Source organism: Macrobrachium rosenbergii, chromosome 8 (assembly GCF_040412425.1).
Source record: "Macrobrachium rosenbergii isolate ZJJX-2024 chromosome 8, ASM4041242v1, whole genome shotgun sequence".
NCBI classification, from domain to species: domain Eukaryota; kingdom Metazoa; phylum Arthropoda; class Malacostraca; order Decapoda; family Palaemonidae; genus Macrobrachium; species Macrobrachium rosenbergii.
Window position 1 is genome coordinate 32,048,427 of NC_089748.1, and position 27,679 is coordinate 32,076,105.

The 27,679-nt window shown below is 35.2% G+C and overlaps 1 protein-coding gene across 2 annotated transcripts; it reads right to left on the bottom strand.

Annotated features, from left to right (window-relative positions):
* Positions 1 to 25,407, bottom strand: LOC136840660 (ras-related protein Rab-30-like). 2 transcript variants are annotated; one of them, XM_067107370.1, is made up of 8 exons: positions 25,273 to 25,407; positions 18,964 to 19,070; positions 18,103 to 18,186; positions 15,031 to 15,214; positions 10,227 to 10,378; positions 7,541 to 7,567; positions 2,170 to 5,334; positions 1 to 1,894 (listed from the first exon to the last, which is right to left on the bottom strand). In XM_067107370.1, the coding sequence occupies exons 2-7, from the start codon at positions 19,048 to 19,050 to the stop codon at positions 5,215 to 5,217; spliced, it is 654 nt and encodes a 217-aa protein (XP_066963471.1). In that variant the 5' UTR covers positions 19,051 to 19,070; positions 25,273 to 25,407; the 3' UTR covers positions 1 to 1,894; positions 2,170 to 5,214. The 2 variants fall into 2 exon arrangements, with proteins under 2 accessions (XP_066963471.1, XP_066963472.1); XM_067107371.1 differs by having other exon boundaries at positions 416 to 1,894; positions 25,278 to 25,393.
* Positions 25,408 to 27,679: the final 2,272 nt, after the last annotated feature.

Sequence of the window (27,679 nt, forward strand, 5' to 3'; positions counted from 1 at the left end):
AAACCATGAAAAATCTTGATTGTTTATGGTACCCACATGACCATGGATGCTGTAAGAATTCGGTAAAAATTACAGATTCTATAAACAATAAGAGAATTTAAAACAGTAGAAGCCCTCCTGATAAGTCATGAATTGAAGAGAAGGCATAAAATTCATGAAAAGATCAAAATGACATAACTATTATCAGTACAACTGGATGAAGTTTCGTCACCACCACCTCCAATGCTGTGTGATGCAAGAGTCCTCTAAAATTCTGCCACTTACTTTTTTTTTATTTCAGTCTACTTGCTGGAGAAATATATGAACAAACATTTGAAGATATAAAGCCTAAAAGCAAAACCATTCTTTTATTGACTCAAGTTCCACAAAAGCGCAAAAACAGGATTATAAATGACAGCACTCAAAACAAGTATTCAAGTTTCCCTCCATGAACAAGGCTGAGGTAAAAGATATATTTAGAAAAATCAAAGAAAAGGTAAATATAATGATGGGACTTAAAAGAAAAAATTTAATTTGCAATGACAGAGAATATGATTCCTTCACTTTAGCAGCTAATTAGGTAAAATCATACTCAAGCTAAGATAATGACATAGAATGAAAGGAAAAAATACAAAATCTACAGTAATTATTACATATTTTATTAGTCCCATGCAATATCCCTTCCAGCATGACCAGCTATACAATAAACAGGGTCTTCCTCTGATTGAAGAGTTTGTTTATTCTCCCAGATGAACATCTCTGCTCCCAAGAGGAGCCATTTAATCGATGCATAACAAAGCAGGAACTGGGGTTTCTCCTAGTGGTGGGAAGCCCTCCTCTGAGAATGATGTAAGCTTTTCTTTCAAGAATTACTATTTTTTGGCTAACTGGTCACACTGTGAGTGGTAGTGCATAAGCATAAGTAAAACAGGAGGAGGTCTCTTCAAACTATAAAGAAGGATAAAGATTCCAAAAATAAGGATACGTACTTGTTGGTCTTTGAGCGGTTTTAAATATTTTGAAGCTGAAGAGGTCACATAATTACATTCGTAAATGGGAAATGCAAAAGAAAGAGGCTGAAAAGAATAAATGTGGAGACAAGCTGCAGAAATGAATAAAATACAAAGAATACTGGTCACTATTCATCACAGAGAAGGTGCAATGTGATAGATGCCTTGAAAATTTAGATAAGTAATTCTGGTAAGGATCTGATTAGTCCTCACGGGGAGATCTAAATAAAAAAGCCTGACGTACTCTCTTACGTTTCACTTTAACCAAAGTTTTAGTGACAAGGTTGGTTAATTACAGAAATAAAAGCTAAAATTTAGAATGAAAAGAACACACTAATGCTTTTTGTCATTCATATGACTAATGATAATGTCTAACATTGTTCCATGTAACGATAATAAAAAGTAAAGTCCTGATTTAGTAAAATGATTAAAAGGTCAACATATTCTAGACTTATAAAAGAAAATGCAAAATAATGATGCAAATATGGTATCACATCCTGAATAGGACAAGCAATGATGAAACTAAAGAGTAGCAAGTTATTTGAGCATTTATCTTGAGCAACTTTTGCATAAACAACAAAGACATGAAAACCTGAAATATTTTGGGTTTCAAACCAGCCGATGGCTCAAGTCAATGAACTGAAGCACAATCAGAAAAAAGGTTAAAAGGAGACCTAAAATGATAAAAAGAGTTCAACAGACAAGAATGCAAACTTAAGGCATTGATGTCAGTGAGGATAAATCTGGTCTTAAGAGGACTGTTAGAAAAAATGCTTATATAAAATGCAATCAGATATTGAAAAATGCTAGATATATTCAGTACCTTGGACTTTCTTAGCATATGTATTAGCACAGTGTATTTGTATAGCAATATATGCTATACATAGACAATATATGCATACAACCTAGGCGGTCCCGGTTTACGACGGGGTTCCATAGAACGAAAAATATCGGAACATCGTCGAAAATCGTCAAAAATCATAAGAAAACCTTACTTTTAATGCTCTGGGTGCATTGAAAACGATGTAAACTCATTATTATTGAGTTTTACATCAAAAAACCTTCAAATTATGATTATTCTGCCACAATATTTCTTCCGTCGGATCGGCGTGACGACGCGTCAGAATCCCGAACATGACGGAAATAATTTCTGATGAATATATTTAGAATTAGTCGGAACCAAAACTGCCTGTATCTTAATGACTAGGGGTCAAAAGTTGACAAAAGCTGCGAATGACAGATAGGATTACAAAAATCATTCTAAACACAAAATAGACATTTAAAAGTAACATAAACCAAGCTTATAAAGCTAAACCTTAAACTATATAGCAAAATATAATGTAATATTTAAAAACGCAAGTTTCAAGGTTCTGAAGCACTGGCCTATACCTTATCCGTAGGTAACATCTGCTTACAAAATAAAGACTATATAAACAAAAGGAAGTTTACAGTTACGACTAGAACCACATGGCACATTCCTGAAAGAGAATTAAAGCAGGGTACCACATTTCAAAGAACAGCATCTAGAAGTTAAACTATCATACTGTTCCAAAGCAACCACAGGAAAAGAAGACGTGCTATTCGACAACTTCTCTTCAATAGAAAAAAAATAATGAACATTCTTAACGATGTAAATGTAATCAACCTAAATACCTATGAGTAGGGAACCATACAAATCCTAAGTGTCCAAACACAGATTTGACATACAAACTTCTCTGTGCTAGGTTCGTATTTTTTTCACTGATGCATTTAATCACTGCTCATACGGTATAATCAAAAACTAACATAAAATCAAAATAACTAATAAGAAAAAGCAATGACAGTGAAACAGATAGACGAGTTCTATCATGAAGTTTTGTGCTGACTACCATCACATAAAGGATTTCTTATTTTGAAGTCTTAGTGAAGAAGAAAAGCCAACATAAATAGAAATTTTAATCAATGAAAGAAAATAGTAAAAATGACTAGGTATATAAAATGCAAATAAACACCTTTAATTTAAAGGATTTATCTTCATACTGAGGATTTATCTTGTACATTTTATTGCACTAGGAGAAAATACTGCAGCTAATAAGGAGTGTGCTACTGCTATTAGCAGATATAAAGTAATACTTTGACTAAATAGATTTAATGAAACAATTTGACAAAACAGATTTAATGAAATAATTTGATGAAGCCAATTGAGGTTTAATCATTACTTCCACAAATTCTCAAAATGCCTGATAATTACCATTTTGGTGACAGAATATACTGCTGTTGCAGTATAACTACCAAACTAGTTTTCATGAATCTGAACGAGTATTTCTAATCTCACGCCACATATTACAGGCTTAAAATACCACAACCTTTGATGAAAATCCTAAGGAAATTGCAGGTCTACTCCAAAATAATTCCCTTCAGTGTGAATAATCTACAAAATTAAATTTTTAATCCTCAAAGTATAATGATTATGCCCAAGAAAATACTGAAGTATACAGGAAAAAACCCTAATAAATAATCTACAGGGTACTACGCTGTAGTGAGTACTGTATAAGGTAATAAATGCAAACTTTACCATAACTTCTGATAAAAAGAAAGTGCAACAGGAGGACAAAAATTTGAATTAAGAATTTTGATCCTTTCACATTAGAGTTTCATAAATAAATGATTAAAATATCTATCATTACCTTACATGACTTCAAAAAAAAAATGAGCAGAATTGAATGCATGCAGCAAAAAACAGACTGTGTATGTACACTATATGTATGTTCATGCTTTTATATGCGAAATGTAAAATATCCTAGTGCATATAGTACAACTAAACTTTTGGCACAACAAATCACAAATAAATCAAGTGGCACCTTAATATCTAGGAATGATTTCCTTATTCAATATTTTTGCAGTAAAACCACAAACTTCTTCGTTCCTTTCGGGGGGCGACAGGAAAGTCACATGTATGAGTACCTTATTGCGAAACATCAAATTGAACAGAAAAGTTTTCTCTCAAAAGCCTCCTTTCATAATTGTACACATCTGATATCTGTCGACTATACAAATTCCAGATTCATCTCTTAGAATGCACTACACAATCTTGTACGAAAACAAGTTAAGGAATTTTCCAACACAAATGACAACTTCAAATACAGTTTGTATCTCCCTTAAATATTAAAAATGTTTCTCAATTCTTGTAGAAAGATGTTCGATGATAAAACAGGCCCTTATAGGCAAACCTGAGACCCTAGTTTACCAAGTTGATAAAAACAATTAAGAAAAGCGTAGAAGTCGGAGAAATATGCAATATTTTTCAAACTGGACCATATTAAGTTGAATCCTTGAGTCTCATCAAACAAACTGCCAAATCTAAAAGGGGTAAATTCCAAGATTATAGAGTTCATGTTATGTGCAGTGTAGAGTTTACCCAATCATATACAAGTACAGCAGACAAGCTGTGTAAGCATAAGGTCTATTAATCCATGAAGACCATTTCTCGACCTCTCCCCTAATTTCCCACAAATAGCTCGAGAAAAAAAAAAGATCATAAAAATAATGCAAATATTTTAACCAAACTTATTCCAATATAGCTAACGCAAACAAAATACAGCAAATCGTATTCCATACCTTATGACAGCTGCTTTTCAATTATGATCTTTATATTTCTTCATTACTTTATCACAGCCCAATTTGAGGATAAGTTACCTTAGACGTTCATACAAATACGAGTCAATAAGTTTATAACGTGACATCAAGACAAAGAGAGGTTCACGGAATAAGTGAAGGTGCAATTGTACAGCTACTAAACTGACTGCTGTAAAAAGTCGGTTTCCATAAAAAAAAGACCATTCCCATTTACAATAAAAACGCATGAGCATGGCTTGGAATGTACATCTACAAAAAAATAAATGCAACCATTCACGTATTTAGCACTTAACATCTGTTACTTAAGTATGAGTATCTATTTGAAAAGTTATAAGGTACAAGTATTCAAATTTAAATTCAGCTTAAAATAAATATAAGAACCTGAAGTATTCACTTCTCATTCAGAATGAAAAAATAAAACTGACATGACTGAGATACAATTGTACAAAATCAGTAGCAACTTAAGAAGAGAACCTAAATGCCTATTTGGAGAGTATAAAAATAAAATACTGTGAAAAGCATATTGGTGAAAAAACCAGGGTACCATTATTCATCCAGTATAAAATTCTTAACAAACCACTCCTCATTAACACCTCTGAGGGATACTCAGCTACGTCGTAGATGAAGAAATCCAACGAGAACAACAAGCAAACTCGGAACGCGTCTCCCTAGTTGGAGGTAGAGTGACATTTGATACATCTTGAGGAGAGAGATCACCAACTTTGCTATCCTGTAAGATATATAAAAGCTGTCAGATTATTACTCTCATATTCAAAGCACTACAGTACTGGCTAACCTAAATAGAAAAAGGTCATTTCAAGACAGACATTAAGAAAAACTACACACAAGGCATAAAATTTACTAGTAGCACCTCAACTTAACAGACACTTTGGGGGTCTGGCATTCTGATAAGCAACAAAGTTCATTAAGTAACAAAGTCCCTGTATTATAGAGTGAACTTTAATATTTTCTAGATGTCTTACAACCACCAGTAATGCCACATAGTTCCTAGCCTAAACTGAACAGCACTTCACACCTAACATCCAATTTAAGAGATTTACCTAAAAATGTATCACATCTAAAATGGCAACAATAAAAACTAATTTTGCTAGTAAGAACAGAAGTCTACTAGGTTGAGATCCATTAAGATGAGGTGCCACTGCCATATAAAGATTATATTTCTATGAAATGAGATTTCGCTAAAAACAAAAAAAAAAATTAATTGCTCATTAATAATCAAAAGGACACCAAAGTATGCAGAACATTCAGCTTCCTTTTATATAAGATGAAAATAAGCTGTATAAAAGAAAGTTTAACCAAAACACTGAGCTAGACATCTTAATTCTTAGATGGAGGCCATCAACAATTTACTCTTATAGAAAGAAGATTAATTATTTGTATAATAAACAAGACCTCGGGAAGGAATTGGTGGAAAAGCCAGAAGAGGGAGAAGGGTAGGGAAGAGTCGAAACTGGAGATGGTTAATGCCTCTACAACTGCTCAATATTGACAAGTGGAGGTGGGATTACTATCAGTGCTAAATGCAAATATTGTACCTGTATTTAACTTGAGAGAAAAGTACTGTAATAACGACCCAAATGTGCTTGGTAACACTTAAGTACAACAAAGGATATGGAAACAAGGTTCACACAGAACTTACTCCATCAAAATACTTGAATGTAACATTAACTCTTAATGCTAAGTTTTCATCTTGATTATATGTCAACTAAGTTAGTAAATAAACAAAAAGAACACAACCTTAAAAACATTCACAAACATTAAAATAATTACAAAAAACTAAATACCAATCAATATCAGTAATTAACCAAATGAAAGTACTCGTTAGACACTAACAAGCGTCAGTTTGTAGGACCTGTACAAACTGAATTCAAAAAGATATAAAAAAACCTAACACTAAAGCTAAAAGCTAAATCCTAATTTTCATTGCTAATACTGTATATATATCTGAAGAAAGATAGCAAATAAGCCAAATGAATATGTCTTGAACATAACCCTTACAAACACCTAAAGAAGGCTATGAAAACTGACAAATTAGTGCTAGCTGAATTCAAAACAGCACAAATTTCCGAGGAAAACAAGAAAAAAGTATTTACAAAATAACAGCCCTTCAACAAGGCAGCAAAACTAACCAGCAAAGGCCTAGTCAGTGACGATAAAAACGCTTGACACTAAGTCTTTGGTAACACTTAGCAACAAACACTGGGAAGGATGTGAAATGAAAATGATAAATTACATTTACAAAACCAATCAGTTATTGAACAGTAAAAGCGATCCTTGAAGCTAAGCCAAGGATCTTATTGAGCCGTAAACAGTTCAGCAGGCACACAGAAGACAGGGAAGCTAGATATACATTCCACTGGTGCATGTGTATCGCTATCTGTTAGCTACTGCCTTTCTTATTAAACAAAAGATGGATGTGTCTGGGATTTTGTGGAACATGACTTTGGCGACCATAAAAGTGGGGTACAGTATAGTAAAAGTAATGATTTGTCCTGAAACAAAACTGTGGTCCAAGTGTTCATCTCCTGTCTTGTAATAGGATATACAACCAAGTTATAACACTATTGCAAGGGAAAACAAAACTTAGGTGCAGGTGGTTTGCACTGAATTTTTTCTAGAAGAGCACATAAAAAACAACACTGAAGATTATACAGTACAGTAAAAATAATGATTCGTCCTGAAACAAAACTGTGGTCCAAGTGTTCATCTCCTGTCTTGTAATAGGATATACAACCAAGTTATAACACTGTATTGCAAGGGAAAACAAAACTTAGGTGCTGGTGGCTTGTACTGAATTTTTTCTAGAAGAGTGCATAAAAAACAACACTGAAGATTATATATATGTTACAAAGGCATTAAAAAGGATAGCTACATTTAGTGAAATTTGAAATACTGTACAACATTGAATAGCTTACCTTATCAAAATGCCCACTACGCACAAGCTGAAAGAAAAATAGCAAATTTCTATAGCCATGTAAAAATAATTCTTCAATTTACATTGAAACTCACTTAACTTTGTCTAGAAATATATTCTCCTTTTTCTGTAAAAGTAACGACAAATTTAGATTCTATTTAGCTGTACCATATATGCCATCGTCAATATGTTATGGATAGCAGTCTTTCAAAGCTTGAAGGTCTACTGATATGATGGGTATAAAAGTTGATGAGACAAGCAGTCTACAATTCTAGCATGCTATTCTAGTAACTAATTTTGTATACGTAATATAGTAACTCAGGTTTTTTGTACTAATCAACTTATCCGAATATGCACATCTTTTTTATAAAAATAAGTTATACTGTAGTCAATTATATATATCTAACATTTGAGAGCTATACCATACTACTTGATTTGTTACCTACATCACATTATCTATTTGTGTATAATCACTGGTATCTTAGTCTATTACTGCAACTTGCTTGATAATTGATACTTTTATATGCTATACGTAAACTTATTATTTTTGTAGCAGAAAAGTTGTTGTTAAAAAGTCATACTTAATTATTTACATACAGAATTTGAGAACTGTAAATGTAGCTTAATTTGTTACCTAATGTTGACATGAATGATTCTTGTAAACTAGCAATTAAACATTAAGTCCACTGTCTCCCTGTAAAAGAGTACGGCTTACGTGAGGCAGGGCTCCATAAACTGTGGGTCCCGACCCATCAGTGGGTCACAAAATGAATAAAATAGGTTGTAAAACCAGAATAGTAAACTTTTAACCCTATGCATACTATGATTATTTTTAAGACATTGCCTAGGCTGCATTTGATATTTAAGTATGCGAAAATTTATACCCACATGTAAAGAACTCCAGTTTGTTAATAACAACAACTGAAAATTATTAAATAGTCAAATGGACATCCTGTCCCCCTATCTGGGAGGCTGACTTTTGCAAAATATGCAAACATAAGCCTGCCTTATACCTAAGAATTTTGGGGGTCAACTGCTTTATGGTATTATTCCTTATAAATTATGGAAAATATCTGAATTCTAAACAACTTCCTAAATCTTCCAGAACAGTTTCTCTGCCGAAGCACATGACAGGTTAAGCAAGCACATGACAGGTTAAGCTACAATCTTGAATAACTTTTGTCTCTATAAAACTGAAGTACTTGGCAAATATGTAAGTTACATCCCACCTGGTATGATAATCTTGAGCACTCATTAAAAAAGTTACCTTTCTGTCATTGCCAATAAACTTCATAAAATCTTTTAAGGACCCTGATAAATATTTTTGGATTTCAATAATGTGCATATGCTTATTTTCTCCCAAATAAATAAAAGCAAATTAAGCGATTATTATATATAGTAATCAGTGACTGATGAAATTTGATGCACAAAACACTTCTGCACATCAAATTACTGAGTCATGTTTCTGTATACAGCACAGATTAAGATTTATATAGGCATTAAAACTTGCACAAAAGAGATGACTACAATGCATTATTAATTATCTAATTTACTTAATCAATAATCCCTACTTATAAGCTTTCTTGTTTTCATGTGCCTACATTCAGTTCACATCCAGTTTTTGCAAGAGGAATGCTTCCTCATTTTAATCAGTGGCTAACATACAAAAGTACCAAGATCCATCGTTTATATTCCACAAAACACAAACTATTTAACTACGAGTGTATTCATTTACATAGTATATGCAGCATTTTATTTCACAAAACTATTACTTATTAACTGGTCTCTGTAAATGAACAACTACCGGTATATATACCTGAGTAGCACAATTTCAACTTTACCAAATGCTTTATTTTAATTGCACACTTCATTATGTATTTACAACAATATGGCAGATATTATCCAAAACATCTGGAAATATATTAGTAATTAGAAGAGCAAAAGCAAATAAACTTGAGAGCCCACCACAATAAGATGATACAGATAGCCAACACCAGCCTCTCAAGAAAATTCAAGGAGGTATTTCAAGTGATAAGTTACCTAGCAATATGAGATGTGTTGTGGAAAAAATTTCAAAGTTTATAATTATTCTCATTATTCAGTTTATAAGTTGGCAGTAACATGCAAATGAGGTCAAGATTCCAAAGAATACAATATTAGAAACAGCAAAAGGATGATATCAAGAAAATTATTTAATTAACATTTTTGTTTAACATACTGATGAGGAGCATATACAGGCAGTCCCCGGTTTACGACGGTTCCGGCTTACGACGTTCCGAGGTTATGACGCTTTTCAAATATATTCATCAGAAATTATTTCCCGGCTTACGCGCGCATGTTCCGGGTTACAACGCATAAATGCGCTGATCCGACGGAAGAAATATGGCCCCAAAACGGCAGAATAATCATAATTTGAAGGTTTTTATGTAAAACTGAATAATAATGCAGTTTATGTCGTTTTCAATGCACCCAGAGCATTAAAAGTAAGGTTTTCTTATGATTTTTGACGATTTTCGACTTATTTTCCGGGTTACGACGTGGCGCAAGAACGGAACCCCCGTCGTAAACCGGGGACCGCCTGTAACTTCAAACTGGACACAATACAATGCATGGATGAAGACTACTTTACAAAAAGAAAATGCTTAAATCTCAATAATATACCAGCAACTGTTTCTAGAGTAAGTTACCTGCGTAAGTTCCTTCGCAATTTCGATAAATAGTTTTTCTACATTGTCAGCCTCTTTAGCTGAAGTTTCAATAAAGTACATGTTGTGGCGATGTGCAAATTCTTCGCCTACATGCGTAGGAAGTTCCCGATCTTCTCGATCAGTTTTATTTCCTACGGTTAGGGAAATTGAGGAAAATAGGTTAGTACAGTACAACTAAATCTAAGAAATCAATTTCAGTACTGGGTTAAAATGAGCTATGCTAGTACTAAGTCTGAGAGAGATGAACTGCACCAGCGAAGATATAAAATGAGTATTATCTAATTAAAAAAAGGAAGGGTTATCAAAGGCAAAGTCAGGGAATGATCAAAAGCATGAGTATACACTAATCAAAATCATTTTGTTTTACAACAAACCCAACATTTACAATATAGTGCGTTTCATCCATCAAAAAACCATCAAAACGTAACAGTCAGCCCCGAGAATTTTCTCTTGAAGCCTATGGTTCTCGGCGGACAACAGCCAAACTGGTTTACTTTGCGTGTAATCAGTGAGCTGTCCACAACTTGCCACAGCCAGATATTTTGCAGTTTCCATTTTGGAATTTAAAATTTTATCAATTTAGTGAAAGTAAAAGAATTTTCCTGTTGCTTCAGGAGGAATTTCTTCAAGGGTGGAGGATTTTTGCCACTGGTGGGAAGCTATCACCAATGATCACATAAAGTTTCCACCAACATTAACAAAAATAGTTAATAAGAACTTTACGATTTTCCAAAGGTAAGTGCCGTTTTACTTCAACAAGTGTTAGGATTTCCCATCCAGCTGGATACTCTATTTTGGTTCTTTTGATACAGTATTACAACTCATCATAATAAGTAAATCCTAATGTACAAACAAGCGAAAAGCTAGTTAACTTCAAGTTAGTGTCTGTGCGTTTTGCTAACTTTCATTTGTAATAGATTTACAAAATTACTATTCTGGAGTATGTTTGTACTTCCTCATATGACCATTTTCTGGGATTTGTAATTCTGTATGTTTTCTTGGTGTAACAAGCTGCCTAAGTTGTTGTTTGATAGTTTTGTTAAGATTTTATTAATTATTACTTTTCTAGACCTTTTATTTGTTTTTCTACAGCTTGTATTTGTAGGAGACTTTTCAATTTCCTTTTGATACTGGTATACTGCATGTGTTTTATTTTGACATTTACTGCAGCCAGTCTTATGTGATTTATCTTATGGTTTATTAATTTGTATACTTAATGTTGTTTGGCGGCATCTACTACCCAAAAGAATTTCTTTTCATAAATGGTTCACACACAATTCAATGACTTTGTACTTTTACTAAATGCTATGGGATATTTACCTTTGTTATGTCCTGAGACAGTCTTTTTATTTGAATAATGGAGCTAGAGTTATTCTGATAAGGAATCTTTGAAACCTTATGTTGACTAGTTGATTAATAATCAAGTTGTGGCTAGCCACTGAATCTGCAACTCAATAAGTGTTACACTTTTAAATTGATTCTGGTAAAAAGGGAAAGTGTTTTGTTGGTAAAAGTGAGGTGTGACAGCACTTAACACTTGTGTCTACTGCTTAAGTAGCAAACGCTTCTTTTTTACCCTCTTCGCAAGAAGTGGGGTTGCTGATTGCCAAGCCTGAAAAGTCAAATGAGAAACTTTATGAGTCTGGCTCAGCAAAGCAGAGAGACTTTAAGTTTGTGACTTTATCTGCCTTTATGTAAAAGCAACTGAAATAAGCTGAGCTATTCAAACCTGCTGAATCTACAGTGTGCAGACTTAACATTTTGGTGACCTGCCTGATGATACAGCATTTCTGTCACCTGTATGATTAGACCTGAAGCTGGATGATGGAGACAAATGTCAGAGCCACCACTATGAGCACCATTGCCAAAAGATTGTTGTGACTCTCAAGGTGCTGCCTGTACTTCCAATCAGGCCAAGAAGTTTTGGGTAGCACTTCACAATGAATGTGACAATGAAACTATACTCTCTGCTGGCACCTGAACTAAGAATAAAGAGACAGAGATGCAGCATGAGGAAGTGTCACGAGAATGTGCTATCAATTTGCTCCAAAACAAAGCGACAGCATGGTTAGAAGAGTCAACTAATTCCACTAACACAGTAGAAGGGAACTTTAAAAATCATGCAGAACATCAGTGTATTACACATAGAAGCATTACCATTTGGACACGGCAATGTACACTTAATATATAGTTTACTAAAAAGATCATGGCCAAAAAGAGATTCACAAGAACATACTTGCCCCTTACAAGTACTGTGCAATAAACTGGGTCTTTCTCTAAGTTAGGCATAAAAACTCTAGTACTATTTACTCAAGCACTACTATAACTTCAAGCCATTTTGAATTTTTTGAATACTCATAAATGATGATGATAACTCTCATCTGCTGGCTTTAGCTAAAATTAATAAGGGCATTACAAAAGAAACCTACGTCTAGGCTGATTTCCAGCAAACCAAATTATTAACTTGACAAACCTCAAACATTACCTTACTTAGTAGTATGCAAACTGACAAATAATTACAAAAGGCTAATGGACAAAGTAATAACAAAAAATTAGGGAGAATATCCCACACCAAAATATGATGAGCAATATGGAGCTGCTCAACTGCAGGCTTAGGCATATTTACAGTAAACAGATTAGAACTGTTTAAAACCAAATTTCAGATTCTCACCCTTTATGTCAGTGAAAACTGACAGGCTCTCCAAGGGCCTTCTACCATAAAAATCCAACCCTGTCAGTTTTGCCTTTCAATAAGTTTATAAACTTGTTAACAGACTATTAAAAGGTAAAACCATTTTGAAATGTACACTATATGACTGGCAAATGGCTGATGACTGTCTTCAGCTTTGGTCAAACCAAGGCTGCTTTAAAATAATGTAAATCTTTGACTGTAGAGTGACACTACACATTTTAGTAAATAATCCAGTTACTAATGTAGCCTAACAAACTGTTTATGTGCCTCTACTTTCTGCAACCATCTATACATGCTGAGGGTTCAGTAAGAAAGTGGAATATGGTTTTGTACAGTCCTCTAAAGACACATACAATGCAAACCCTTAAAATAGAGGTCCCAATAGTTTCAATTCTTTAAGGAGACTTAAGAATCCTTGTCCAACCAGAAACATACGGAAATAGCAGAATTCGGATAGTATCTCCATCTCTCTCCACAGTAATTTACAGAGCATCTTCATTCAAAAGTAACTTGCTCTATTAAAGCCAGTGAGAGCACACTTAATGAGCTTTCACTCAAGTTTTACCCCAGCATATACCTATTACATAAATTCATGCATCCTTCCTGAATCACTATTTGTATTATGAAAACACTAACATGAGTCAATAGTTTTCCTCACTGTTTTTGTTACTATCAGCTCTCTAAACAAGAACTAACGACACTTATTTCACTGAAAGTGTCAGGTACCAATTTTTGTAGTTTTAACAAATTCCTGATTCATGGCCTACAGTTTGGCTATAAAGGTGGAAATTGCCCAGATATTCATACCCTTAATATTTCCCAGTACTTATTAAGTGTCCTGACAACACAAAAGAGCAAATTACTTTTCCTGTCCCCTGGTGGAAGAGGCCTCTTTTAATTAAATCTTTGTGTATGAGATTAAAATGAGCATTCTCTACACCAAAGCAAATCTAACATTTTCTCTCAGCATGGCAGACAAAAACACTGAAAATAATTTTTCATAGAAAACATGAATCTTTTAGCATCCTATAAACTGTCAGATATTAGACCCCACAGAAGAGAACACTCAAAATAGAAAATGATAATGGCAAAGAAAATGTACATATCAATATTCTATCAAGCACTGCATAAGACTCCATGTGATCAAACACAAAATCTTGACATATACTGTATGTGGTTGCTCAATGTGTGTGCTTACTCAGAAATGTTTACTTGACATAAACTGTATGTGGTTGCTCAATGTGTGTGCTTACTCAGAAATGTTCATTTACAAAAATATGACAGAAAAATTCACATACACACACAAACAAAAGGTAGCAGACTAGCTGTGAGAAAAACAAAAATCAATGATGAACCAACAAAACCTTAATGCTCTTCTAAAAGCAGTTGATACTATAACTGGCAATAGATACCACTGACAGTAGTTTATTAACTGGAACTCATCTTAATCCTCTGCTTAGCAATTTCATAATAGAATAGGCTACCTTGCAAATTAAATTAGTCAATCTGGTACCTGTTATCTACTTGCTACAGTTTACTGTTAGTATATCTGAGGAATGCCGTCACGATGTTTTGCAACTGTATACAGATACAGTATATTTCCTATACTAGGCAATCTTTACTATGCCATAAGACATGTTTAGAAAGTTTGAAAGGTAACACAAATATACATTTATGACTAAATGATGACATGACTATAAATTAGTTACAAAACCTGGAAGCATCTAAAATCCATAGAAATATGTAGTGACATATTCTGACTGTTAATAATCTAGTTTAACCAAACTGCTGAGAAGTCTCGTGACTCTAAAGCTAGGCAAATAGATTTGTTCATAAATGACAGGAGAAAATGGGAGCAGAACAGACTTAAAGAAGGTGGATAGCTATGCTGGAAGAGACCAAAGTGAACCGGCAAATAGTAAAAACAGCATGTAATGCAGCTGAGATAAGAGGATGCTGCACAGAACCCTCAATACAAGTTATACTTTGCCATGTAAGGAAAACTATATGCAAAACTTCTGACAAGGATACAACACTGTGAAATGCAAGTATTACTCATAACCACAAAAACAGTCATGAAAAAACACTCACCTACAAGTACTCTCAGGACCTTACAGCTAGCATACTGCTCAATTTCCCGGAGCCAGTCGGGTAAACAGTCAAAGGTAGGTTGCGAGGATATATCATACACTAGGATGAGGGCATGAGCAGATCGATAATATGACTGCGTAATAGAACGAAATCTTTCCTGTCCTGCTGTATCCCAGATCTGTAACTGAGAAAATACATTTAAATTTAAATGATTTCTCAAATGACGTATTGTTGCGAAATGAAATACTGTATCTGTTACACTTGGAGTGGGTGGTATACAAAACTAGCACCTCAACTTAACAGACACTCTGGGCTTTCTGATAAGTGACAAAGTCCGCTAAGTAAAAAAGACCCTATAATATTAAAGCCCAAACTTTAATATTTTCCAGATATCCTATACCTAAAAGTAATTCCACATAGTTCCTAACCTAAACCAACCTGTACTTTACACTTAACATTTAAAATAATAGATATACTTAAAAATTTATCATGTCTACAATAGTAACACAGGGAAAAATAATTATAATAGGGTAGCTGTAGTTGGTAAGTACATAAATCATCAAGTTGAGGCCCAATAATTTCAAGTGATACTGTATCTCTTGAAACTTAATACTGTTGGAAAGAAGAGGTAAATGAATTCCTTGGTAAACCTAACTAAAAGATAGATGTGAGTAAGACTTCCACCCCCTCAAGACTGATAACCTCAACCTAAGACCACTGCTTCTACTTTCCTGAATTTCATTCAGCAATCAACAATCTCATGACTATTACAGGTCCTTAGACCACCACTGACATTAATTTTACTTTCAAGCTTAGCATATGTCTTCCTTTAGCAATCATTTAAGCCTTCAAACTCCTGATTCTCGCCTGAAGATGATATGAGGTAATGACTCAGCAACTTTAAAAAATGCCACTTCTCAGAGACTCACATTGTAATGCATTATCCAGTCTAGTCAGGACAGTACAATTACTTGGAATAATGACAGTCTGATAGTCCTTGCATATCTTCCCTCAACTTCAGTCTCACCAAACTTCCCATAGTTACACGGGATAAGAATCCATTAATGATAAGTCCCAGTTCCTAAATACCTTGAAATCTTAATTTTATCTTGATATCTCAATTTCTGTACTATCCTACTGTCTTATTTTCTTTAACTTACTGGGCAGTCCCTGGGTTACGTCAGGTTCAGGTTACGTCATTCCGGACTTAGGGCACTTATCTCATGGCACTGTTAACCCCAATTTTTCAGTGCTGTTAGCGGTGATGTAAGTGCTACAGGCAGTCCCCGGTTATCGGCGGGGTTCCGTTTCTGAGGGTGTGATGATAACCAAAAATCGCCGCTAACCAAAAATCACTGCTAACCGAAAATCGGCGATTTTTGGTGCTTTTCAGAGGTTATCGGCGCCGAAAAGCGCCGATTTTCAGTTATTGGCGCCTCTGTTAGGTATGTATCAGTGCCAATACCCAATTATCGGCGCCAATAAGCAGAAATTGGCGATTTTCGTCGCTAGACAAGCCCCATAAAACCAGATCGCTGTTAACTGAGCGCGCCATTAACCGGGGACTGCCTGTATTTATTCCCATTATAATTATGATGCTTCAGGTTATGGCGATTTTCAGCTTACGGCGCACCACCGGGGACGGAACCCCTGCTGTAAATTGGGGACTGCCTGTACCCTCCATTTGCAGTTTTCTCTTTTCTTTATTTTCCCTGTTTCCTTTTCTTTTCATTTTCCCAAATTTTCATTTATTAATCAATAAGGAAACATATTTACACAACCTCAATGAAAACTATCCCTTCGAAGCCTTTACGACTTATGATGCATGGAGGCAAGATGCTTAGATCTAAGCTTATATGAGGAAAGACATCAGTGGATATTTATTTATGAGTTTTCAAGCCAACCAAACTAGTTACAGGATTCCTTATATAAAAGACTTTTGCCCAGTCATGTTCAACTACTGCAAAACATGGCTGATTAAGTTTCGTGTCACAGATCACAAGATCAAAGCTATTCTGAATCTACCGTAAGTTTTCTCAGTCTGATCTTGTGGGTTAAGAAACTGTCAGGTGAGAGAAAGCTAGTCATTGACCTAAAATCTCTCTTAAATCACCTAATTTTGTAGTTTGCAGTATGTAAACAGACTTGTCTGGCCCAAATCAGCCCTGGGCACACAAAAAAGTACTGTATTACATGTAGACTTCACCCAACAAGTAACAACAAACTCAACTAAACTTTTAAAAAGATGTAGCTCAATGATTAAGAGCAGACAATCTAACATCCTAGAAATATGTGGTATGAAAGACTTATCAAACAGATTAGCCCTTGAATTTCTCTCTTCTGCACAGTACCTGTGAGACTGTGCTGCTCACTACACAAAATGAGGACAGAGAATGGAGAATGCAAAAATCATTAAATTCTTGAGAATGCCACACGTAATAGTATATAGTATCTGAAAAACTCTTAAAAATAAGCAGAGGGAGGTGATCTCATGACAGTGCTGAAATAAATCCAAGTGAAGTAAGACTCAGGTCATTTACAAGAAGATTAATGTGTGTGTGAGAGAAGAGTTCCAGAAATGAGAAGAATAATAATCCAAGGACAGAAAGGTCCCATGTAAATCTGAAAGAATGTGATCCTTCCACACCATGCTAACATTTATTTCTAAGCCCAAAATGCATACCAGAGGGGTTCAATTTCCATATTCTTAAATATTATATGATACAGAGGCAAAAAGAAAACTGGTTTTGAGAGGATTGAAGCACTATGCTTTATCTGCTCCATTTATAGAAATAATCGACACAACTACACAAGCTTAAGCATGACAGAGTGAAGCTCCTGAAGATGGCTGATAAGGAAAAGGCACAGATTTGTGAAGAATAAAATTATTAGCACATAAACAGATCAAGCAAATGGACACTTGAAGGGGGTCATTAATGTAAAGAAGAAATGGGTGGGATAAACAAATCCCTGAGGAACGGCACTAGAGATACGAATAGGACACAGGGATAACTGTCGAAGCAACAGACTGGTCCAAAAAGACACTTGAAATACTGCTATTTAAACACTAACCTTTATTTTTTCCCCTTCAATCTCTACAGTTTTAATCATAAAATCCACGCCGATTGTAGCTCCCTGCCCAGGAGGGAAAAGCCCCTGAAAAATTAGAAACAATTAAGAATAACGATGTGCCTTGACATTCATAAAAAACTGGTTGCATTTTCTGAAAGACATACTATACTTTACAGATTTTACCTAGTCTCCTTAGTAAACACAAAGGATAACTTTGTCGTGAAATTATAACTGACAATCAAATTACCGTCTTGCTTAAGAATTAGAACGTATGCATTGTATGAATCAACTTTCACTCAATATTTTTATGTAAGATATACAATAAGTAGTAAAGCAAGCATCTTTCCAATACATTTAACATCTAAGTTTAAGTTCCAATAATGGTCCTCTCAGGAGGAATATGGTCACATATTTGAGGTATACTATTATTTCTTGTACTCACCTACTCTCACATACCAGGCTTCTATCATTGGATAGGGTCATTATTGATAATGATGACTTACAGTGACTATCAGAAGAATGTAATTGTTACATAATGTAATATGAAACTGTAACTGAACAGACTAAGAGAAGGAATTACACTGATAAGAACTATAAGTAAGCAATGCACACAGTAATAAAAAATGAAGCGCGATTACGCCTGCATCAAACTGTATACAGTATTTCTTAAGCTATCCTAATAATTCTTGATAAAATAAAAATAAATAGCAAGATACTGTGTGTGTATATAACTGTTTCTTTTCTAAATAGAAATAAAATTTCAGCGCTTCACAAAACTCAAAGCAAAAGCATTCTGAGTAAATTATGTTAGCCACACCCATCACTACTCAGAAAAGAAATAATAAAAGGGTCACGCCTTACCTGCGTAAATCGGCGCACCAGACAAGTTTTCCCGACACCAGCATTTCCAATTAGCACCACCTTGAAAAGAAACTTATAGTCCTCCATAGTGAAGGCTGCTTTCACTCCTGCAAGAGAACAAATGTCAAGTTAGCAGTGACACAACCTTCAGTACAAAACATTCTTCATATATTTCCTGCGACTCATTAAATATAAACTCTTTCTTTGTAAAAGCAGCGCACTATTTCAAGTGACTCATTGAATATACATTTTTTCTTTGTGAAAGCAATAATGCACATGTCTGTGTGTGTTGGGCAACTTCTAAAACAAACTCAGTAAACCAGATTTACAAAATCAACTTAACAGATTTCTGTACTTGTCAGCTGCAATATTATGAATATCTTTTATTATGCTGCCATTTTAAATATCATAAATTCAAAAATAAACATCTTATATTGAATGTTACGTGTAAAGCAGAGGTTAGTTTAGGTTAGGAACTATGGAATTACTGTTAGCTGTAAGATATCTAGAAAATATTCAAGTGTTGGCTAAAATATAGTGTCTTTGCTTACTTAACGGACTTTGCCACTTATCAGAGAGGTCATAAACCTAAACGTCTGTTAGGTCATACATCTAAATGGCTGTTAAGTTGAGGTGCTGCTGACTGAATCATTCCTGAATTTGTGAAACACGAAAATGGAAGCACTTTTTGGAACCACAAAGAGCTACTCAACATGAGATGAAAAATAAAAGATATCTTTCAAATTCTTATACTTGACTGCTAGCTATATATTTCCTTTCATCTATTAGTTCACATTATTATAATCATAAACTGTGCATACTCATACAAAATCAATTTCATTTTAGAAATTGTGCTGACCAGATTTGATAAATATATAAACCTTCATAACTTACTTTCCAGCATCACAGGTATCATAATAGGGCAAATAATAATAAAAACATATAAAAAAACATCAGCAATGAAAAGTCTTAAGTAATAGTACACAAGTGACACAAACAATTATTAAGAAATAACCTCCAACAATAAGTAGCTACTTGAAATACTTGAGACATACCTACAAAGTCCATATCAAACGTTCTATATGGAATTCATGTATTCAAGTAACAATCAAATGTAACAATTATTCTTATCACAAGATAAGATAAGGATTACACTATGCAAATTCCCATGGGTTTCTCCATACTTAATGGATTTAAGCGTAATACTGATAGGCTAGAATGATATAGCCTACTGTACACAATACATATGAAGATTCTGTAACAATCATAGCAAATATTTTTCCAGTACTGAAGAAACTATGTATATGGATAACATTTTAATACCGCAATGAAAAATATATCAACTAATATCTCAAGAAATTCCAAAAATAAAATAAACAGTATTCCATCTTCAGAATGTAACTTGGGCCAAAAGTCTCAAGGCATTTACAAAAGAACAAAGCATCATGAAAATGTAGACTCTACAGGTCTTACGAATAATAGCTTGGCAGTCTACTGGCCTAACTACAGCCACAGAAGTACGTAACTTTGGAGTACTGTATGTGAGAGAAATTTAGTCAAGCGAGCACCATTTTATGGCACAGACACAGAGGTTGCAGTGAGGCATCTTGATAGGTAGGTCCTCGTCACCCCTATGTACATGGCTTTGTGAAACCCATAGTCCTCATTCTGGCAGATGTGCCTTTACATAAAGTTAGTCCCTTGGAGTTCAGCTGGTCAAGGAGTGGTGTTGTATTTAAGAACAAGATCCCCTGTCTTTTTTATTTAGTAGTACACAATGGTCTTTACCATAAATGTGCTCCGGATCGGGTGGATGTTTATAAAGAACATCTTTATAATTCTTTGCCTCTTTTTTATAGGCCAGGGACATCTGGTTTCTACAAGAGGGTGACAGTCATTATGTAGTTCAATTCCTATCTTGTTTGATATACAATTTTAAAATCTTTCTCATAACCCTCTTAACCAGTGTCAGAGAATGCATTATCCACATTTACATAAAGGGGGGTTTCTATCAAGTTCCTATAGGTGGCTGTCCAACTGCCACTGTGGAGAGTGCATAGAGGATGTGAGCATTGGCGGAGGGCTCGAATTACATGAACGGCACTCACTGGCACTGTTGGGGCAGCGCCAAAGTTTGTGGCCGTCCCACGCACCACAGTCTGTATGTCCATGTTTCTATTCTGCATTAGAAGGGCATCTAGTAAGGGAAGCTGGTAAACCTCTTGAGGGTAAAGAGAAGGCCAAAATTCTCAACGGCTCCAGATAGTTTTATAGTAGGATGTCACTGCCTGATATTTTCACAACAGCACTGTTGAAATATCTGCAATGCCATCATTATGTTGGTACATCATACCCCTTGGGCACTGAAAGGGGTCCTCCCTGCAAATTCCAAAGATGATCTTCAGCATTTTGTTTGAGACATTAATAGAAGGGGAGGGTCATCATCATACACCTTGAGGATTGATTCGATGGTTTTGTCTCTAGGCAAATTTGTGAAAAGAGATGCTGTAGCCAATGAGATTTGATACCCTTGAAGTTGCTACTTCAAATCAGTGCTTCTTGATAGAAGAGGCAACGTTGTAGCAGAAGGGAATGAAAGGTAACAGTGTGTGTGCCAATCCATTTGTCAGGTGATGGGTATGGGTGGGGATCTAGTTAATAATGGGGTTAAGAGGATTCTATGTCTTGGAAGTATTCATGCCATACAAATATCCCCAACTATTTTGGGGAATTTGATGTCATCCTGATGGAGGCTGACTCTATCAATGATTTTTTATGGAGATCATCTTGAATTTAGCTGTAAAATATGTAGGAGTAGGACATCAATTTGGGACAAAGTAGCCTTCCCTCTGCAGATGGGTGCAGGTATGGCTCTTGTCAGCCTTACTTTCAGTGATGTTATGTATAAATGAAGCTATCTGGGTGCCCCAATATGCTGTTGCTCTCACATACTGCTTCCCGCTTTTGGAGAACTTGTTGAGAATGGCCACCTGCAGGTGGGGTGCTGTTGTACAATATAAACCATTTCAATGAAGCTTCAAGCTCATGCCTTTTGCAGTCCTGATAGGGCTTCAGAGGACTTGAAAGTTAAAGCCAGGATGCAACAGTTCTTCCTGGTCCTTGGTAAGGAGGATGCTGCCTGACTGAATGATTTGCTTCCTAGTAGACTTTTTTTTATGGTTGCCATTGTTCAGCCTCATCAGGATTTTCATAATCCTCTTTTCAGTGACTTCATATGCTGACAGTTCAATCTTGAGGTTTTTGTCCTTTTCACGGTCTCTCCCAGAGTGGAGCAATGACAGTTTTTCCTTCTTTCAGCCTCCTTAATACACCTCCCCTCTTTCTTTACTGGATGGCCATCAGGTTTCTCTTAAAGGTGCTTGTGCACCCGTGGTAGTGTACACCATCCTCATATGGTCAAGTATCCAGATATTGTACTCGTGAAGGAAGTTTTCTCTCGTGCATGTTAAATTGAAATCGACAGCAGCAGGGCAGTCAATTATTTTCATAGTTTTATCAGCCTCTAGCCAAATTTTGCTCTCATCTTTGAATTTTAAACAGCACATCTTACCCTCAGCAGCAGATGAAAGAAAATACAAGAAAAAGCTGCATTCATAAAATACCAAGAGATAGACCAGAAAGTACTGACCAGTGTGAAATGAGGGCTAGGGATTAAGTCAAACCAGAAGCCAGGGTGAAGGTACTGAATCGGTGGAGTCTCAGGTGTGCTGTACAGTAAGTGTCTAGTACGGTAGATATACCATTGTTTGGAGGATTAATAACTTTGCCTATCATACTCAAGGTTTACCAATGGTTTTTCCTCTTTTATGCAGAGGGTTCAAATAAGGAGACACATCCTGTGTCAGACTTGCAACCAGTAACTCCTGCTCTGGAAACAAGTTCTCTGGTAAGGCCTCTTGGACACAGTCTTGGGGGTAGTACATGAAACATCTCAAAGTCCTTATTATGCTGATAAACATGGCTTTCTAAGACCAACAGTCCTCACTTTGGCAGGTTGCATTTACACAAAGCTGGTCCTTTGGAGTTCAGCAAGGTGACAGTCATTCAATCCTTTACATGCTGGTACCACTCATCTTCAATCTTGTCCAAGTCTAACTGTTTCTATCTCAGCCAAACATGAATGTTGCATTTCTTATTCTGTTTCAGTATCCCCTGAAGAGCCAAATCTATGACTTAAGCAACAACATATATATTGTTACAACTAATGCAATCCACATCTAAATGTAATTTTCAATCACCTAAATATCTAATGTTAACATAAGGTCCTATATCAAAGACCAGAGGTTATTCCAGTCATTCAACATGTCTGTGCAAATGATCACATTCCCAGTACACCAATTTCCACTAATACACAAACCATGACCCCCACCTTAAACAACCTCAGTCTGAAAAAAAAAAAATAAATAAAACTGCATGACCATCTAAATCTAAAGAAATCCCTTTGGTAAAATCACAGGAGATGACAGCCTTTTATTGGTTGATTTATAATCTCAGCTGCTGGTAGCACACAGAGATAAGATAATCTTAATTATACTGTAATATATTTTATCTTGGTTATTAGTCATCTGCAAACAGAGCTATATAAAGGAAAGTGTTGCACTTAAAAAAACTGACACCTGTAACGTTGGAAAATTTACTTCAAAGTGTGACTTGTAAAATACAATAATCCCATCCTCTCAGTCACTCTGCAGGACGAAAGAAAGCAACAGTAAAATTAAGCTAATTCTCTCTCTCAATCATTAAGAAAAAATAATCACAAAAAATATAAAAAATAATCAGAAAAAATATATTAAGTATAACAACACAATATACTGTGTAAGTACAGGTACAGTATACTGTATTAGTAAAGTACTATAACAACCAGAATACAGTACAGTACAGGTACAGTATACTGTATTAATGGATATGAGAGCATCAATACTTCAGTCTTGCTTTTGTGAGTTACCACAAATATGTAATGTCAATGACAAGTACAGTAATTACAATATAAAAATTATTGTTAATAAAATATTACAATTAAACTAGTATGGAAACTCTATTCCCAACAGGTGATACTGAATACTAAACAAAGACTTTTTTCATTAACGTACTTGCAAACCCTAGGCAGAAGAGTTTAGAAAATAGGGCCTATGTAAAGGCACAATTGTACGAGAGTGACATGGAATTTCCTCACTAACATTCAGGCCTTTATCTTTCATGATTATTTCAATTCATAAGTAACACTTACTGCAAGTTTTCAGGCAAAGATGGTATATCAATTGAAAATGCATGAAAATATTTTTAAAAGAAGCTAGGCCAATCTGTATGTTTATTTCCAAAGATGATGAGGCTACCCATTTTATCCTATTATGATAGCAAGCAACCAAAACAACAAACAGCTGAAACAATATGTTAAAGCGTAGAATTAACTTACAAATAATAAAAAGTGAAATGTCAACAATAAGCCTAGAATTGCAAGAATTACCCCACTAAATTTCTCTGGTCCAACAATTAGCCTAGCCTAGAGCAATAAACTTTGACCCTCTGTTGTTCAAATATTAACAGATGAAATGATGATTTGTCTATATGAAAATCCTGTATTATAACTTAAAATGGTTATTCTCATATAGGCTACAACTACCCTAGGCTATGAACAAAGTTGGAGATGACGTAGGGCAGAATTAATTCTTGGTATTAAGGTCAAAACACTTTTAAGAAATAAAATTGTACATAATATCACTGCTAAAACTCCTTAATTAAACAGGACTTGAAATTACATATTAAGGTTTAAGTTGTCCTGACTTACAAATTCAAAAGTATTATGCTATGGTCAAAATACTTTTGAAAAAGTAAAAGTAATATGAAATTATTGCTTAAAGGATCTTCAATCGAACAAAGTATGAACTTAATTATTACGAATTAAGTTGTCTTGACTTGAAAATAAAAATCACAATCGGACAGAATACCCTGCACTGGGGAGGGCCATCCTGGAACCATGTCGAAATGCTACCAGTACCTTGCGAACGATGATAATATTCTAGCCCCCACACTTGCATCGTTTGAAATCTTAGGATAATATTCTACTGGATATTGACCACTTTTTAAAATGACAAAAGCACTTCCAGTACACAGCTAAAAACCAAAAATAAAAAAGAAACAATGGGTACACTGTCCCAAACTTGCTTCGGAGGGCGAAGAACTAAATGAATAAAGGTGTGGCCTGACGACTTCTAGTCATTATAAACACGGCGTAACTACAGGTGAGGGCATTCATAACATTCCATGAATATCTGTTTTGGATTAAGGTACCTCACATGATTGTCGTGGGCGGACAAAAAGGGCGGCGGAGGTACGGGCGTGGCGTGAGAGTCGTTAGTATCCTCCTCGTCCTCCACCGCTGTCAGAAAACGTCGTCTGCTGGCAGCTCGATCGATCCTCGAAAGCCTATAATATCGACATCGAATAAATTACCAATACACATCATAGTCATTACGCATAAAATACGCATTTAAAATTAGTGAAAGTGTTAAGGACTTGTATGTAATTTCAAATTCATTCTCAGCGGAAATACAATTTTTGAAATGTTTCGTTCTTTACGTATACGCTTATATATTACCATAGATTACGAAGCGTATAACGTCGACATGAAGTAAATTACTCTTACAACTTCTAAAGTAATTTAAAACACATAAATTAACAATAAAAATGAATACATTACCAACCAATTCTGGGACAGTATATCATTTTAAATTCACTTTCAGCGACAACGCAGTTTTTGAAAGGTTTCGTTCCTTACACACATACTTATTAATTTTGTAGAATTATTATAAATTCTTTCGAATTTTATTAAGGGTATTATAACAGATTTTCACAATTTACTTTTTGTTCCTTTAAAAAACTTGTTATAGAAAAAATCGCCTCGAAAGCGTATTTTTCGTCAGCTTTGCCAGAGGAAACAGTCCTTGTGTTTACATTTGGCCCATGCAGAAATTTCTACTGATTGAAATTAACAATAAGTTTATTAGTACTGTTTCTTTTTAACTTGTCAAGGAAATTGTCATGGGACGCAAGAAATAAATATATTTAACATTGGTGACCCCAAAACAATTTGCAAACACTCACTTTAAAGATAAGTAACGCTGAGTAACTTTAGAGATAAGGGTTTGAAGACACGGGGCGACGGGGGGAATGCAAGATTGTGATTGTGAGTCTACAATGTATGCTTGGGGAGTATTTTAGAATCTTTTTACAGCTGCATACAGTAAAAAAATATGCTGTTCATTAGCTGCAGTTAGATGAGAAAATATAGTAAAGATAGCATAAAAAGTGGTGGAATATAATATACGCCATATTTGATCTTTGAACAGATCAAATGAAATGACTAATTGACCACAAGTTATCTGCTGATAGTGAAAATGGGGATAACGGAAACAAAGGATGACCAAAAATACACGAGAAGATAATGGAAAAGAAACTGGAACACGTCCACAGAATGAATTAGCACAAATAAGGACAAGAAAGAACTCGGAGCAATAGATATAGCCTACTTGTCATAATAAAACCTAGGCGAAACATTTGAAATAGATTTCAAGTTCAGGGCCAAACACAATGATGACCCTAAGAGACTTTGAAAACATGAAAAAATAGTGGCATATAAGTAGATGCATACTAGAATCTATTTTCCTAATTTATAGCCAGAATATACTGAACTAACAACGAGAAGAAGAAATTATATGTCCACGATATGCAATCATTCTCAAAACTAAAGTTGTTGTCATCCATAACACAATGAAAAAACATAGAAATCTCAAGCACCCATCAACAGTGCGGGGGAAAATTGAAGCAGCAGAACTAAACAAAACTATATAGAAAAAGTAACGAGAAGACCTTCGCAACAGAACAACAGAAATAATTGAAGATGTCATTAAACAGGGCAGAAGGTTAAAACAGCAAAATGAAAACTCGGCCAAGGGAAGCTGCAATTCACTGGGGTGCTAGAAGAAGACAGATCCCTTACAACCGAGCAAGAGAGTACTACCAAAAGCTTTACTCCTCAGAAAGACCCCGTTACCATCTTCGCGAAAGAGAAAATCAACATCTATCTCATGACTTTCCAGAGGTCACAGCATGCGAGGTGCAACTTGTTATCAAGCAAATGAAGAAGGGGAAAGCACTGGGACCAGTTAACATCACATTGGACCCAATAACAGATGCTGATGAGTCGATCCAAGTCAGGCTGGCGCAACTATTCGATGAATGTCTGAAGAAGAGCAAAACGCCAGAAGAGTGGAATAAAGGCATCCTCATTCTACTCTACAAAAAAAAAAAAACCCCAGGGACATGAACAACCAACGACCAATCAGCCTCCTTAATGTTATTTATAAGATCTTCACCAGAGTTATCACTAATCTGAATTGCAGGTAAACTTGATGAAAATCAGCCAAGGGAACAAGCAGGCTTTCGAAGAGGCTACTCCACAATTGACCATTTACAAATAGTAAACCAGATCACTGGGAAAACAAACGAATATAAAATCCCACCAGTAGTAGCACTTGCGGATTACACCAAAGCGTTTGACTCGGTCTAAACTGAGGTCATGTCAGCTCTGGAAGAACAGGGAGTTGACTCAGTTTACATCAATGTCCTCCGTCACATCTATGACCATGCAACATCATTTATTCGCCTCCACAAGGACTCAGAACCATTCCAACTCAAG